Here is a 16,360-nt window from a genome sequence, read left to right on the forward strand (position 1 = left end):
TTTCAGCTTTCATGTTAAGCGTACAATGCGAAAAATTATTCTTCTAACATTTAATTGAACATAATTCATAATAAAAGTTTTATATCTATCCTTTCTCATGTGACAAAATACTAAAGAATGTACCATTTTTTTAATAAAAAAAAAAAATCTAAGAATCATTACAGACCTCACCTTCTCTTTTAATACCCTTTTTCCCTTTATTTATTTATTTTATTTTATCATTTAACATCATTTTCTTTTTCTTTTCCTCCATATCCGTTTTGATATTTTTTTTTTAAATATGTCAAAACCACCACAATTTTCCTTCTCAAACCTTTTTAATTTCATTTTTTTAATGTTTTATCTTCTCATATTTATTGGTTTCAATCATTTTATTGAACACATTAAACACAAAATGATAATATATAATAGATAATCATTGAGAACCAAAAAAATATAATTTAAAATGCAATAGACAAAAAATTGAAGTTTTTTAGTTTTTTTAAATATCCAATTTATAAGTTTTAAGAAAAAAAGTGTATAGAGTAAAAAGATAATAATGATTTTTTATTGAAAAACAAGTACTTTTTTATGATTAAAAAAATAACATTTTATTTTCCCCCATTTTTTTTATATAGATTATATTTCTTGTTGTCAAATTTCATTCTATTATTATTTTAAGTTTGACAACTCATGCATATGTGTTATAATTTCATAGCAATAATTAAAATACATGTTAGATATACCTTCTAAATTTTCTATGTTGGATATGGCTATGAAATTTTTTATATTGCATGATATATATTTTTAATATAACTAATGATCTCAATATAAATTTAGAAGTAATATATTAATAAAGTTTATCATACACCTTTATGAAATAAAATATTCAAAGATTATTAAATTTTAGACAATCTTGTTACAAAATCTAATTTTGAACCCAACGTAAATCCTAAGAAAAATAAATACATTTTTTTTAATAAAAAAATGCACATTCTTCACAAAAAAAAAAAAAAAAAAAAAAAAAAAACATTATTTTTAGGGTGAATCAGGACCCAATCACTTATTATGTCCTAAATCGTCATTTAGGGAATCTTGGGAATGACTTGCAACCTTGCCATACCCCTAAATCAAACTTCAAACCCCACTTACATTTTAAAGAAAAATACATACATTCTTTTTGGGATGAACTAGGACCTCAATCACCCTTATTATGTCCCAAATAATCATTTGGGGGACCTTGGGAAGTGATTTGAGATCTTCCCTTACCCTGAAATCAAATTTGGAATCTCACATACATTTTTAAGAAAAATATGTACATTTAGGACAAACTTAGAAATCATGTCCCAAGGTCCCTAAATGACTATTTAGGCCATAAATAAAGGTGATTATGGGGATTAAGGTCTCGGTTCACCCTTTAAAGAATGTATATATATTTTTTAAGAATGTACTATTTTTCTTAAGGTTGTATGTGGGCTTCAAAATTGAATTCCAGGGTGGGGTAAGGTCACAAATCACTCCCCAAGGGCCCTCAAATTATTATTTAGGGTATAATAAGGGTGATTGGGTCCTAGTTTGTTCTAAAAAGAATGTATATATTTTTGTGAATAATGTATGTGGAGTTCCTAATTTGTTTTCAGGGTGGGGAAAGGTAGCAAATCACTCATTGAGATCCCCTAAATGACTATTTATGATATAATAAGAGTGATTGGGGTCTCCGTTTGCCCTAAAAAATGTAGGTATTTTTCTTAAGGATGTGTGTGAGGTTCTAAATTTGATTTTAAGATGGGGAAGGTCTCAAAATGCTTCTCGAGGTACCCCAAATGACTATTTAGAACATAATAAAGGTGATTGGGGTCTTGGTTCACCTTAAGGGGGTGTTTGGTACACGGGAATAGGGAGTAGGAATAGACATCTCATTCCTTTTCTCCCTTATTCCTATGTTTGGATAAATGTTAAGAAGGCGGAAATGAAATAAAAAATTATTCCGGCAGAAATCAAATCCAACTTATGAGTCGGATTTGCATTCATTAAAAGTAGGTGGTATTCTGATTCATTAAACCTATTTGATAATATAAAATAACCTAAATTACTATTTTACCCTCTTATCTTGTTCTTCAAACCCGATGTTTATCTTCTTTGCAAAGGTAGAGATCCATTCATCATCCACTTCTTATCTTCTTTGCAAAGGTAGAGACCCACTCATCATCCAATTCTCTGCAACAAGTGATTCTACCAAATTGAATCAATTAAACCTTCCATGATATTTAAAAAAAAAAATTCAATTTCTAATTTATAGGGTTTTGGATGTTCATTTTGATTGTTGGATCTAGGATTCGTCATTGTTTGCTGCAACTAGGTTCTGAAAACTCCCTTCTATATCTTCGATCAGGTTTACCTTATTTTCTCTTTCTTCTTCTACTTCTTTATATGTGTTTCTTCTTCTCTATAAATCGATTAATTTTTTTTTATTAATTTATGTTTGAAATCTTTGATGTTTCTTTATCTTGTATTAATGGAAACTGGAGAGAAAAATTGAAATGGTTGGAAAAAGATTTTTCGATTTCACATGTTTACAATATTGAAAATTTTTAATGGTTAGGAAAAAAATAAAAAGAAAAAAACAAATAAAAACAAAAATTTTTTAAGGTTATGGATTTTATCGAATATGATACTTGTTGAAAATTAGAATAAATTTGAATTCTTTTATTTCCTCTTTTGAAAATAGGAAAAACATTTGCTAGCTTTGAGAATTTAAATATTATAATAAATAATTTTTTTTTGAAAAATATAATTTTATAACTACTTAAGCATGACAAATTATTCAAATTTTTAATAAAAATAATAATTGAATATTTGTGCATTAGGGTTATACGATTTTTTATGGTTAATTTTTTATTTATTGAGTGTATATATATATTTTTTAGTCTTATTATTTAATAACAAAAAACCTCTCAAATTTTATTTTTTAAAAATAAAAGTAAAAATAAAAAAATATTTTAAATTATATGTAAGGATATTATTGTAAATTTATTTCCTTTTCATTTTCATTCCTATTATTATTAAACATTGGAATGGAAACAAATAATCATTCTAATCTTGCATTCCTAAATTCATCCAAATGCTAGAAATGAAATCATCAAATTCATTCCATTCCACTAAGAAATAGGAAAGGAAACAAAATATTATTTCAATTCCCTATTCCGACGTACCAAACACCCCCTAAGAGGAATGTATATGTTTTTCTTAAAAATGCACATGGAGTTTGAAATTGGATTTCAAGGTGGGGTAAGGTCGCAAATCACTTTCTTAGGTCCCTTAAATGACTATTTAGGACATAATAAAGGTTATTGGGGTCTCAATTCACCTTAAAAATATGTAGGTATTTTTTTTTGTTAAAAATGTACATATTTTGATTAAGAATGTATGCATTTTTCTTAAGGATGCATGTGGGGTTCAAAATTGGATTTAGTGAGAGGATCATCTAAAATTTAATATTCTTTGAATATTTTATTTCATGAAGGTGTATGATGAACTTTATTACATTACTTCTAAGTTTATATTGAGATCATCAATTATATTAAATAAAAATATATTATGCAATATAAAAAAATTTATAGCCATACATTGAACATAAAAAATTTTGACGGTATATCTAACATGTATTTTAATTTTCACTATGAGATTATGACAAATATGCATCACTTGTAAAATTTAAAATAATAATAATAGAAAAGAATTTTGACAACAAGAAATATAGTTTATAGATATATAAAAAATGGAGAAAAATAAAATATTATTTTTTAATCATAAAAAATAACAAAAGTAGTTATTTTTCAATGAAAAATAATTATTATATTTTTACTTTAGATTGTTTATATGCATTTTTATTCTTAAAAATTATAAATTAAATATTTTAAAAAACTAAAAAATTTCAATTTTTTGTCTATTGCATTTTAGGTTATATTTTATTTATCTAATGATTATCTATTATATTATATTATTTTGTATTTAATGTGTTCAATAAAACGACTGAAACCAATAAATATGAAAAGATAAAACATGAAAAATTTGAAATTAAAAAGGTTTTAGAAGGAAAACTATGGTGGCTTTGATATATTTTAAAAAAAATATCAAAACGGATATGAAGAGAAAAAAAAAAAGTGTTGTTAAATGATAAAAATGGAAAAAGGATATTATAAGAGAAGGTAAAACGGATTGTTGAAGCCTAAATTGGTCTTATTGCGCTATGCAAAAAATGTTGGACGTTGAGCTCTTGTGATTTAGGATTTTGTTAGAGAATAAAAAATTGTGTGTAACCGCAATCAAGAGGGAAATTAGAGCATTCATCATTGTAACCCTTCTATCTTTATTTGATTAGTAGATTCTTTAGTGTTAGTGCACTCGATCACATTAATCATCAAAGTATATTAAAATTTCTTATCTTTTTCTTTATTTTTATTCATGTGTGTGATTATGTTGACACGTTGTACATATATATATATATATATTTCTTTATTTAATTCAAGATATTTGCTTATTAATATCCAATAGGTCATACATACCTTTATAAACAAGAAACATGCATGCATAAAATATATGGATAGTCCTTGAAAAACACATTTAACCATAGTTTTATTGCCTCTAGAATAGTTTATTAAGAAAAAAAAGACAATAAAACATTCGTCATTTTTCTTATAAAAATTTAGAAGTAAATAGAAAATATCATAAGATATTTATTCGATGATAGTAACCATTGAAGTATCACAATCAAAATTCATGCTCAAGTCAATGTCATGGAAGAACTTCATCCAACTTTTTCTTTAAAACCTATCCTCCCATTTAATATTGCATTTGATGATAATTATAAAGAGGTACAAATTTTGTGGTCCAGTTACAAGGACACTTATCCAAATAACATCATTCCAATAATTGATTTCTCTTGTTTTGGTAAAAAGGAATAATTTTAGGGATATTTGATTAAATGACTTTAAACATTATTGAAATTGTAAGAACAACTCCTTTTGCTTATTTTTTATTTTTTTATTTTTCTTTTAAAAAAAAAGAAAAAGAAAAGAAAACCCATTTTGGACATTGTTACCCTTCTTTTTTCCTCAAAAATTGCATTTCCTCCTATTCATGAATCATTTCCCTCCTATTTCTCCATTTTAGATATCCCGTTCTTCTCTCCATATATTTGTTCCCTCCATGCTTTCTTCCTTCAAATTTTTAGTGAAGTTCAAAGCCATAACAGGGATTGATAGATAAAAATCAACCAAAACTATCTCATATTTCTTTTTTCAAGATTTGAAGTTGTTTTTGTTAGGAAATGTCCCAAATTCCTAATAAATTCCTTTTTGTAAAGAATATTATATAGAATATTTCTAAGTTGATATATTATTGTAATATTAGACTTCCTTATAGAATGAGGAAGGTTGTTGGAAATATCTCTATAAATATTCTAGGTCATGAGGGGAAAAAGTTATGAGATGGAGATGGGCTTGTAGAGACTATATGAGGTGGATAGAGATGTGAGGAAGAACGGGAGGTACCTGATGGAGCGAGAGGGCTCGTAGTAAGGTATGGATACAAGGAGTGGGGAAACATGAGATGTTTCGGGAACCCAATAGTTGTATCTGGTTCTATCCTCTGTAATATTCTCTATTGTATAGTGGAATCATTCTCTCTCATTCGTGGACGTAGGCATGGTTAGCCGAACCACGTTAAAACCTCGTATACCGTATGTGTGATTGTTTTATCTTTATGTTCTTGAACTAACATTGTTGGCATCAAAGCTTGGGTTGAAGATTTTTGGAAGAGTAAAAGATCACAAAACACACAAGATGAAAACAAAAGGAATTTTCACTGAATGTGGAGTCGCTTGCTCTTTCGTGGTGATATGATACAAAAAGGTTTGTGTCAGATTGAAGATTAACTTCATGGAATATTGGTCAAAGGTGAAGATTGTTAGGAAGTGTCCCAAATTCCTAATTAGTACAGATTCCTTTTTGTAAAGAATATTATATAGAATATTTCTAGTGTGATATATTATTGTAATATTAGACTTTCTTATAGAATAAGGAAGGTTGTTGGAAATATCTCTATAAATATTCTAGGTCATGAGGGGAAAAAGTTATGAGATGGAGATGGGCTTGTAGAGACTATACGAGGTGGATAGAGATGTGAGGAAGAACGGGAGGTACCTGATGGAGCGAGAGGGCTCGTAGTAAGGTATGGATATAAGGAGTGGGGAAACATGGGATGTTTCGAGAACCCAATAGTTGTATCTGGTTCTGTTTTCTGTAATATTCTCTTATGTATAGTGGAATCATTATCTCTCATCCGTGGACGTAGGCATGTTTGGCCGAACCACATTAAAACCTCGTGTACCGTATGTGTGATTGTTTTATCTTTGTGTTCTTGAACTAACATTGTTAGCATCAAAGCTTTCGTTGGCATTACAACTGGTATCAGAGCTTGGGTTAAAGATTTCTGGAAGAGTAAAAGATCACAAAACACACAAGATGAAAACAAAAGGAATTTTCACTAAAGGTGGAGTCGATTGCTCTTTCGTGGTGATATGATACAAAAAGGTTTGTGTCAGATTGAAGATTAACTTCATGGAATATTGGTCAAAGGTGAAGATTGTTAGGAAGTGTCCCAAATTCCTAATTAGTATAGATTCCTTTTTGTAAAGAATATTATATAGAATATTTCTAGGTTGATATATTATTGTAATATTAGACTTCCTTATAGAATAAGGAAGGTTGTTGGAAATATCTCTATAAATATTCTAAGTCATGAGGGGAAAAAGTTATGAGATGGAGATGGGTTTGTAGAGACTATACGAGATGGATAGAGATGTGAGGAAGAACGGGAGGTACCCGGTGAAGCGAGAGGGCTCGTAGTAAGGTATGGATACAAGGAATGGGGAAACATGGGATGTTTCGAGAACCCAATAGTTGTATCTGCTTCTGTCCTTTATAATATTCTCTATTGTATAGTGAAATCATTCTCTCTCATCCGTGGATGTAGGCATGGTTGGCCGAACCACGTTAAAGCCTCGTGTACCGTATGTGTGATTGTTTTATCTTTGTGTTCTTGAACTAACATTGTTGGCATCAAAGCTTTCGCTGGCACAACAGTTTTCTTGTTAGGATTTTTTTAGTTGTATTTTTATATTCTTTTACATGTTTTTTGTTAGGGTTTTTTAGGCTGTTTTTAGTTGGGGTATTTTGCGATTGTTTTTTATTAGGGTTTTTCATGTATGTTTTATGTTAAAATTGTGGTTGAGATTTTTTGTGATGGGATTTACGTTTGTGTTTTTTGTTGAGGTTTTGGTTGGTGTTTTCTGTTAGGATTTTGGTTTAAGCTTTTTGTAGTAGGTTTTGGTTGAGGTTTTTTACGATTGGATTTTGGTTTGTTTTTTTCATTTGTTTTCTAATAGGTGGTTTTTTTTTTTGTAGTTTCACGTGAAGATGAGATTGCAACGTTCATCAAGATTTTTTTTTTGGTAAATAAAACGAAAACTTAACAATAGTATAGTTCAAGCTATTATACTCAAATTCTTTGTAAATGAAATAGAAACTTAACCTTAGTTAAATTACTTGTATATAAAACTTAATCATGGTATAGTTTATGTTATCATTATGATTGAGAACTTACCCTTAGTTAAATTCTTTGTAAACCAAACTTAACTTTTTTGCAATTTAAGTGAATATCGTTAATGAGAAATTAACCTTTGCAAATTTTATAATAAATAAAATTTAATGTAAGTAAACTTTTCCAATGAAAATTAAAATAAGTTGTTTGAAAGATAAAATAGTTGCAAAGAAAAAAAAAATAATGAAAAGAGAAATGTAGAGATAAATGTGTTATAATATGAAATGAATAAAGTAAGAAGAAAGATATGTTGTTGAAGGCAAACAAAATAAGGGGTAAAAAATGTCCAAAGAGTGTTATTTATCAACAAAATTAAGGGGGAATGATGTTTTTATAATTTGATACTTATTTTGAGTCATCAATCATAAAATAATATGTATTTAATAAGATCTCATTGGAATATTTACTTTATAGATATTTGGTAAAAAGACCTGAAATACTCTTAAAATTAGAAAAATAACCTCTCATCATCATTTTTTTTTTAAACTAACCCATTTTGGACATTTTTGCCCTTCTTTGTTGTAGGAGAAATGTTATTACCCCTCATTCCTAATTCATTTCCCTCTCATTTTTATACCTAGCTTGCTTTCTCTCTTTGTTTACGCTCTCTCAAGGGATAAAAATCAACCTTAGGAGTTCTTCCATCAAGGGATAAAGATCAACTCCAAGAGTTCTTCAATCTTTCTTTCTTCTTCAAAATCGTCACATTCTACATTTTTGCTGCCATCAAGGGATAAAGATCAACTCCAAGAGTTCTTCAATCTTTCTTTCTTCTTCAAAATCGTCACATTCTACATTTTTGCTGCAATTTTTTGTCGAGGTTTTTTGCTATATGTTTCTTTTCTTTCTTTTTGGATTTTTGTAGTTATTTTTAGTTAGGGTTTATTGTTGTTGTTAGGGTTTTTTGTTAGGGTGTTTTACGTTTGTTTCTTTTTTGGTTTTTTGTAATTCTATTTAAAACTTCTATGATTTTTTTGTTAGAGTTTTTTATAGTTATTTTTTATTGGAGACTTTTGGTTTTGTTTCTTATTGGGATATTTTAATTGGAGTTTTTTTGTTATTGTTTTTATTAGAGTTTTTTTTGCAATTGGGTTTTATTAGATTTCGAGTTTTTATTGGAGATTTTTATTTTTGTTATTTTGTTGGGATTTCAATTGGAGTTTTTTTGTAGTTGTTTTATATTAAGGTTTTTTGCAAGCTGGCTTTTATTGGGTTTTGAATTTTTGTTGGAGACTTTTGTGTTTGTGTCTTTATTAGGATTTAGGTTGGATTTTTTTAACGGTTTTTTTTATTAATGTTTTTTGTAGTCGGGTTTTATTGGGTATCAAAGATGAGATCAAATAGATGAACATTCTAATTAAGATTTATAAATAAAACAAGAACTTAACCTCAATGAAGTTCTTTATAAATGAAACTTAGTCATGATACAATTTAGGTTATTATAATCAAGTTTTTTTTGTAGATGAAAGGGAAACTTAAACGCCAATAAAGTTCTTTATAAATAAAACTTAAATATAGTATAGTTCAAATCATGATTGAGAATATAGCCTTATTTAGTTTTAAAAAAAACTAAACTTAACTCCTGTACAGCTTAAGTGAATACCTTTAATAAGAAATTGATCTTAGTAGTAAAAGAAGTGAATTGAAAAAAATAAATGTAATATAAAAAAGGATGAAATGATTATAATGAAGAAGAAAAATCGTGGGAAAGTGATATTTTTGAAAACAAACAAAGTAAAGAGGGGTAAAAGAGTCATTTTTCAACAAAATTACAAGAAATGTTATCTTTATAATTTGATAGTTATTTTGGGTCATGCATCCAAATCACCCTAATTTATACACTTTGATTGGATATGCTTGCGTCTTCATTTAATAATCGAGAGTTTGTTATACACTTTGAACGATCCAAATTATAACATCGGTATTATACCAAATCAATAATAAAACATTAATTCTCCTACTATTTATCAATAATCTAAGAACTTAGAAGCAATATTAATGATATTAAAATCTCCATTTACAAATAATTTTTTAATAGGTGCCATTTTGTGGAGTAAACCAAATCAATTAGAAGATTTAGATGTTTAGATTTAAGATGTTTGTACATGCATCCTCTTATCCGTTAATAATTAAAGAAATTAAGGGTAAACAAAAAGAACAAAAGATTCATTTGATCTCCAAGCAAACAGATCAGAGAACACCCACCGGTCTTCTTTTTTGAAACATTCAAAATAAAAGGAAAAATAATTCCACCTGGGAAAGGAAATTCTTATGTTATTCAAATTATAATTAAGTGTAAATACTAATTTATTATTATTATTATTATTATTTCAAGTTCTTTACCTAGGAACGATGAGAATTTTCAAAATTTTCAAAATTTGTAGCTATTTTTTGACCCACATTTTCTCATCACCCCAAAAAATGGAGCTGGAGGATAATGCAGGATCCAGATTCTTCCAAAGTCAATTTATTGCATGAAAGAGTCTACAGAACTATCATTCTCAACTGCCAGTCCACCAAAACTTGCCAGTGGAGTTCAAAAGATTATCACATTAGTCTTCTCCATCGTTCCAAGAAGAACACTGAACAGAGTAGTAGCCAAGAGAAAAAAAAAATGGCAGAAAGCAGTATTGTGTTTTTCCTAATGAAGTTGGGCAAATTGGTAGCGCAAGAAGCTAAACTTTTTAGAGAAGTTGAAGGGCAGATAAGCGTGTTGAGTAACGAGCTTGAATGGATTCGTCTCTTCCTTGAAGAAGCAGGTGGCAAACGCACTTACAACAAAAGACTCAAGCTTTGGATGAATCAGATTAGAGACGCAGCCTATGATGCAGAAGACATAATCGACGACTTCATGTTCGAGCTGGAACGCCCGCGCCAGCACAGACTCAATCATCTCAAGTTCCTCAGGTGCTTACCCACAAGCGTTAGCTTTGCTGACAAGTTAACATTGGTCCACGAGCTCCATGGCCGTATCAAAGAGATCAATGTCAAAATTGAGAAGACCTTAGCTAATAAATCGAGGTGCGGTATCAAAAATCCAAGCAGTACTACTTCTGAAGCTTGGAAATGGAAATCTTCCAGTGAAGTCGTGCTGCAGGAAGAGAAGAAGAGGAGCCCAATTGTTGAAGAAATCAACCCAGTGGGAATGGAAGATAGCGTGGAAGAAGTGAAGCAAATGATCGTTGAGGAAGAGTCATCGGGAACAACAACAACAAGAAGAGTGGTGTCCATTGTGGGGATGGGCGGTCTTGGAAAAACAACTCTTGCTCAAAGAGTTTATAATCACAGTGATGTTAAGAACCACTTTGATTATGTTACTTGGGTTTATGTGTCTCAAGATTGCAGAATCAAAGAGCTTTTGGTCGAGATCGCCAATGATTGCAAGCCTGATCGTGATGAAGAAAGAAAAATATCAAAGAAACCGCCGAGAGAAGTTATTAAAGAATTTCTCGAGGAAAAGAAGTACTTGGTAGTACTGGACGATATATGGAGCATCAAAGTTCGGGATGAGTTGATCTCATGTTTTCCAGAATCAAGAAATGGCAAAGTGCTTATCACTACTCGCAATCAGGAGATCGCTTCACATGCCAATTCACAGCTCTACAAACTTCGTCTACTAAATAAAACAGAAAGTTGGGACCTTTTCCTCAAAAAAATTGTAGTCCCTGCAGAATTGGAAGATTTGGGAAAGAAGATGACAGCAAAATGTCATGGGCTGCCTCTTGCCATTGTGGCGTTGGGAAGCCTTCTATCAAGAAAAGACAAGACAACTTCATCATGGAGGAAAGTACTTGAAAGCTTGGAGTGGCATCTAAATCAAGGCCCGGAGTCATGTTTTGGAATTCTTGCTTTAAGTTACAATGACTTGCCTTATTACTTGAAGTCTTGTTTTCTGTATTGCGGTCTTTTTCTCGAAGATTCAGAGATCAAGGTCAGTAAATTGTTCCAAATGTGGATTGCAGAGGGCTTCGTGCAAAGACGGGGTGAAGAAAAGGTAGAAAAAGTTGCTGAAGATTACTTGGAAGAACTGATCAACAGAAGCATGATTCGAGTGGTGAAACGGAAGTCAAACGGAGGAATAAAGTCTTGTCACATTCATGGTCTTCTTCGAGATCTTGCCATTTCTGAAGCCAAAGATTCAAAATTTTTTGAGGTATACGAAAACACCGATTATACATCCCCCATCAGTGTTCGCCGACTTACAATTCCTCACAAGAAAGAAATTGTGCACCATATTAATAGTTCCCGCCTTCGATCTTTGATTGGTTTCGTTGGTGAAGACAGTTTAACATCTTGTCTGGCACCCAAATTGCTCACAGTGTTAGACGTAGAACTGTCTACGAAACTAAAGATCACACTCCCAAAGGAAATAGGTGAACTTATCCGTTTGAAGTACATGCGTTTACGGGGTGGTCATGGATTAAGGCTTCCAGAGTCCATAGGTAGACTTGTTAATCTACAGACATTGGACTGTCGATTCGGTAAGATTCCCTGGAGCGTTTGGAGACTGCACCAATTGAGACATTTATATGGTTATTATAGTACCGTTTTAAGCCGGCCAATGATGAGTAGATGCCTTACATTTAATGGTGATTTGAGTATTCATCTGCTTACCAACCTTCAAACATTGAAGTTGGCTCCGGGTCCTTGGTTGGAGGATGGTTTGGGAAAGCTACCCCAGCTTAAGAAACTAAGAATAACTGACGGACGCTTCAAGAATTCCAGTGAATTATATCCTGAAAACCTCATGAAACTAACCTTGCAGAATTGTGATCTAGAGGAGGACCCAATGCTGACACTAAAGAAGCTGCCAAACTTGAGAATTCTTAAGCTAATGGGTAATTCCTGTGGAAGCAAAATGGTCTGCTCTTCTGGAGGGTTCCTTCAACTCGAAGTCTTGGGGTTGCATTGGTTGAAGAAACTGGAGGAATTGAAAGTGGAGGAAGGTGCATTGCCTAACTTAAGGGCTTTGCAAATTAGAGGTAAAATAATGATAAAGGTTCCTCAAGGATTATTGCAGTTGGAAAATCTTCGGGAACTAAAGCTGAAGCGTGTAAGCTCTCAATTAATCGAAGAGGTGCATGAGGGTAAGGGAGAAGATTGGGATAAACTCAGGCGCATTACCTACATTGAAAAGTAAGCTTGGTTTTAATTGCTATAAGAAAGATCAACTTTGTGTAGGTAGGTCTGTTTTCTCTTCTGAAAATCCTCTGCTATTGTAAAATCATTATGAGTTGATTGTGTATCTTAAAAAAATGTGAGGTTTTTTCTTTTTTTAAGATTTTTTTTTATCTTACCACTTTCTTTACAGTTATCTTTGATTCCCAAAAAAATTGAAGAAAAAAAAAGAGAAAATGAAAATAAAGGAAAAAATTGAAGAAAAATAAATAAAAAATAATTTCATGTCAATAAATTATTTTTATATAGTATTTCAAACTGATTTCATTTTTTTTTTCTATGTAAAAATTAAATAATTTTAAAAATATGTGAATTTTTAATTAATATTAGTTATATTACATTTTTTCTTTATTTTTTAATGTGAAACCAAATATAAAAAAAATCATTTTTTTAGTACTTTTTAAGGAGCTCAACATAGTCTTAAAATAATTTTTTTTTTTAATGATGACCATTTTCTCTTATTTTCTTCAATTATTTTTATTTTATTTTTTATAATGGATGCTTGCTCACAAACAACCAACAACAGAAGAATAGTTTAAAGCATAACATTGAGCTGAATTTTTTTCTCCTATTCTATGGACTTCTAACTATGAATACTAGTCCAATATACTGAAACTAAAAAGAGAGCTTTGAGTCTGTTGATTGAGCTTGCAAGGCCAGCTGACACTCAAATGACCTCTGTTTGGGACAAGGGAAAAGTCAGATGAAACAATCAGACATTTTGTCATAACTCTGTTTGGGATAAAGAAAAAGCAATCCCATACGTAAAAACTAAACTTCCACTTTTCTCAACAATGAAATATGATAATTTTTTTGTGTACAAAATGCTTTTCATCAATGATTTTATACTCATATTATACTAAAGCACTTCTTATTTATTTATTTATTTAAAAAAAATTAGTATTCACGTCTAATTATAGCTTTAAAAACATAAGAATTATCTGATAAACCAACAGAAAGCTCAACAACCATCTTAACTTCTTCCAAAAGCCAATACACCTTGTTTCTTTTCTGTAACATTTCCTTCGTCAATATGACCTGTTTCTTTTCTATACCACTTCCTGTATCAGAGCTGTTCTTTCTTTTGTCCACTTGATAATTTTATTTTATTTTTTCTGAGAAATCTCCAAGATAGCTTTAATGCTAGACTTGTATATTTTGAAAAAACATGGTTGCACCTTCTTTTATTTGGTTGTGATAAATGAAAGTCTTAAAACTCTATATATGTCCAACGCACATCGATTTAGGAGGCAACCTTTGATAACTTGGTTTTTGATTGGTAAAATTTCATTCTCCTATTAATGGACTTGACTAACTTTAAACTTGGCAATTTTAAGTGTTGACATCTTAGATTTAAGCAATGAAAGCAATACCAATTTTTCAAAAAATTGTTATTTAGGGTTAAAGTACTAACCTTTAAGTTTGGATATTCTTAAACCTTAAATTTTGAGTGTTGAAGAACAATTATTGAGATGAAAAAAAGAGAATTGACTAGCCATGAAGATCCGACCATCAGAGTGAGAAAAACTAAAAAAAAAAAAATGGTGCTTGAAAAGACTCAAATGGAGACCCACGAAGACAACACTTCAAAACATTCTCAAGAGACACTAGAAAAAGGTTGGCACCAAGATGAACCTACAGGGAATACCTGGATATCTCCATTCTTATTCACAAACTATTAGGGTGTATGCAAATTTGTCCTACGGATCTAAAGATCCAAGCACAATAAAAGTAATGACAATCAAAACTTTAGATCTAGAGAATGATTCATACTTGTGATCTAGATGCTCCCAAATCCAATTCAATATGAAAAAAGTTGTGTAGTATGTGTGTGCAAGCTTAGGAAAGTCAAGACTTTAGAATAGGTGCATCCCACTCCATGGCCCTAACCTCATCCTCCTTTACGAGGGCCTCCTGAGTTGGAGGGACCATCAGACCATACATGTGACTATAGTGCTTAGCCTAGGAACTTGCATCAATAAGAACACAAGATATCCAAGTTACAAGAAAGGATCAAACTCAAAACCGACGTCCTCCAAGAGACGAGTGGTCAAAAGGGTGAATGGGAGAGCTCCAGAACATAAGGAAGAATCACGACAGGGGGTCATAGTATCAAGAATGACCTAGGTGATATCAAATTGCTACCCAATGAGGATAACATGGATAAAATGAGCCGTAGGTCGGTGAATTTAGGTTCAATGGGATGAAAGATAGACAAAATAAGTGAAGAAAGTGGTGAGGACCCATGTTGACTTGGTGAAGTTAGCAATGGAGATGTATGACTAAATAGGATGAGCAACACCGAACAATGAGATCGGAATGGCATCATGCTAACCTCAGGTAAGAGCTTGAACCTCAAGAGAGGAGGGAAGGCGATCAGTAAGTCACAACATGCCTAAGACACGCCAAATGGATTGGGTAAAAACCAAAAGGATTGACCATACATGGTCACCCTGAAGGTAAGACCAACAACAACTGAATGGATGTTCAAATAGAATATCCAAACATAATGAGGGTAAGCTACCCCTCGAAGAGAAAACAAAGACTCTCACCTTCTCTCACGAATGATAGTGAGTAGAGGAGTGTCTTGGAAGGCATGAAGGTCAACATGACACTCGACCTCAACACGTTGTTCTAAAAAAGAAGCATAGTAATGGGAGCGAGACTCCTCAGTGTGAAAACAATCCATATAAAGATCATCTAGGTCGAAAGGACCATGGAGTGGAATGCCCTGAATGGGACACCTCCCTCTCAAGCTGACTCAAAATGAAAAAGTGAATAAAGTAACACATCGAAAGGCTTTAAATAGATGTCAAGAACGCTAGATGCAAATTAGTGCTCAAGCGGTGCGAGTGTTGAAAGTGGCGCTGGAAACAACTTTGGGACTAGGATAATTAGTAGCAAAGTGTGGCAATTAAGAAGTTGGAATTAAGTTGCAATTACGGATTATATCCAAAAATATGCAACTAATGAAATATTATTAGGCTGTATAGGGAAAAAAAAAGATATATATATATATATATATATATATATATATATATGATTTAATACATCAAAATAAAAAAACTCAAATTGAATCAGTTAACCCTTTCTTTGGTTGTTCGAGAAAAGAAAAATAAGAGAAAAAAAATAGAGATGAAAAAAATATATATATTGTGAAAACTTATTTTGATATACTTTTTAAACTCATTTCATTTTCTTTTTTCTCTTATATATAAGGATAAAATCATTTTAAAATACATAAATGTCTAAGCATATGTTTAGTTTAAATAAGTTTTCTATTTTAAAAAACAAAAAGTATAATAACTTTTATACAAAATGTAGAAACTTTCATGCTTATCTTCACAAATTTTAAAATTTTATCATTTTATAACCTCAATTTTTTAAAAGTAATAATTTACTTTGTACCTATCAAGGAGTGAGAATTGTCATTCTAACCCGATCCCATCCCCAAACTTTAAATTTATGATTGACTAATTGATTTTGAAAATCATTATCCTTTTAACATAAGCCTTTTAAGAGGTTTTTATATTTCATATAC

At 30.9% G+C, this 16,360-nt stretch overlaps 1 protein-coding gene across 1 annotated transcript; it reads left to right on the forward strand.

Moving 5' to 3' along the window:
* Positions 1 to 10,135: 10,135 nt before the first annotated feature.
* Positions 10,136 to 12,920, forward strand: LOC100254147 (probable disease resistance protein RF45). Its single transcript, XM_002265205.4, has one exon. It carries the CDS (start codon positions 10,256 to 10,258, stop codon positions 12,779 to 12,781), a length of 2,526 nt encoding a protein of 841 aa, XP_002265241.1. The 5' UTR covers positions 10,136 to 10,255; the 3' UTR covers positions 12,782 to 12,920.
* The last annotated feature ends 3,440 nt before the right edge of the window (positions 12,921 to 16,360 follow it).

The sequence above is a fragment of the Vitis vinifera genome, chromosome 16 (genome assembly GCF_030704535.1).
Source record: "Vitis vinifera cultivar Pinot Noir 40024 chromosome 16, ASM3070453v1".
Taxonomy (NCBI): Eukaryota; Viridiplantae; Streptophyta; class Magnoliopsida; order Vitales; family Vitaceae; genus Vitis; species Vitis vinifera.

What these genes read in the sequence shown, in the direction of transcription:
- LOC100254147 (XM_002265205.4), top strand. Translation starts at nt 10,256, where the DNA reads ATGGCAGAAAGCAGTATTGTGTTTTTCCTAATGAAGTTGGGCAAATTG.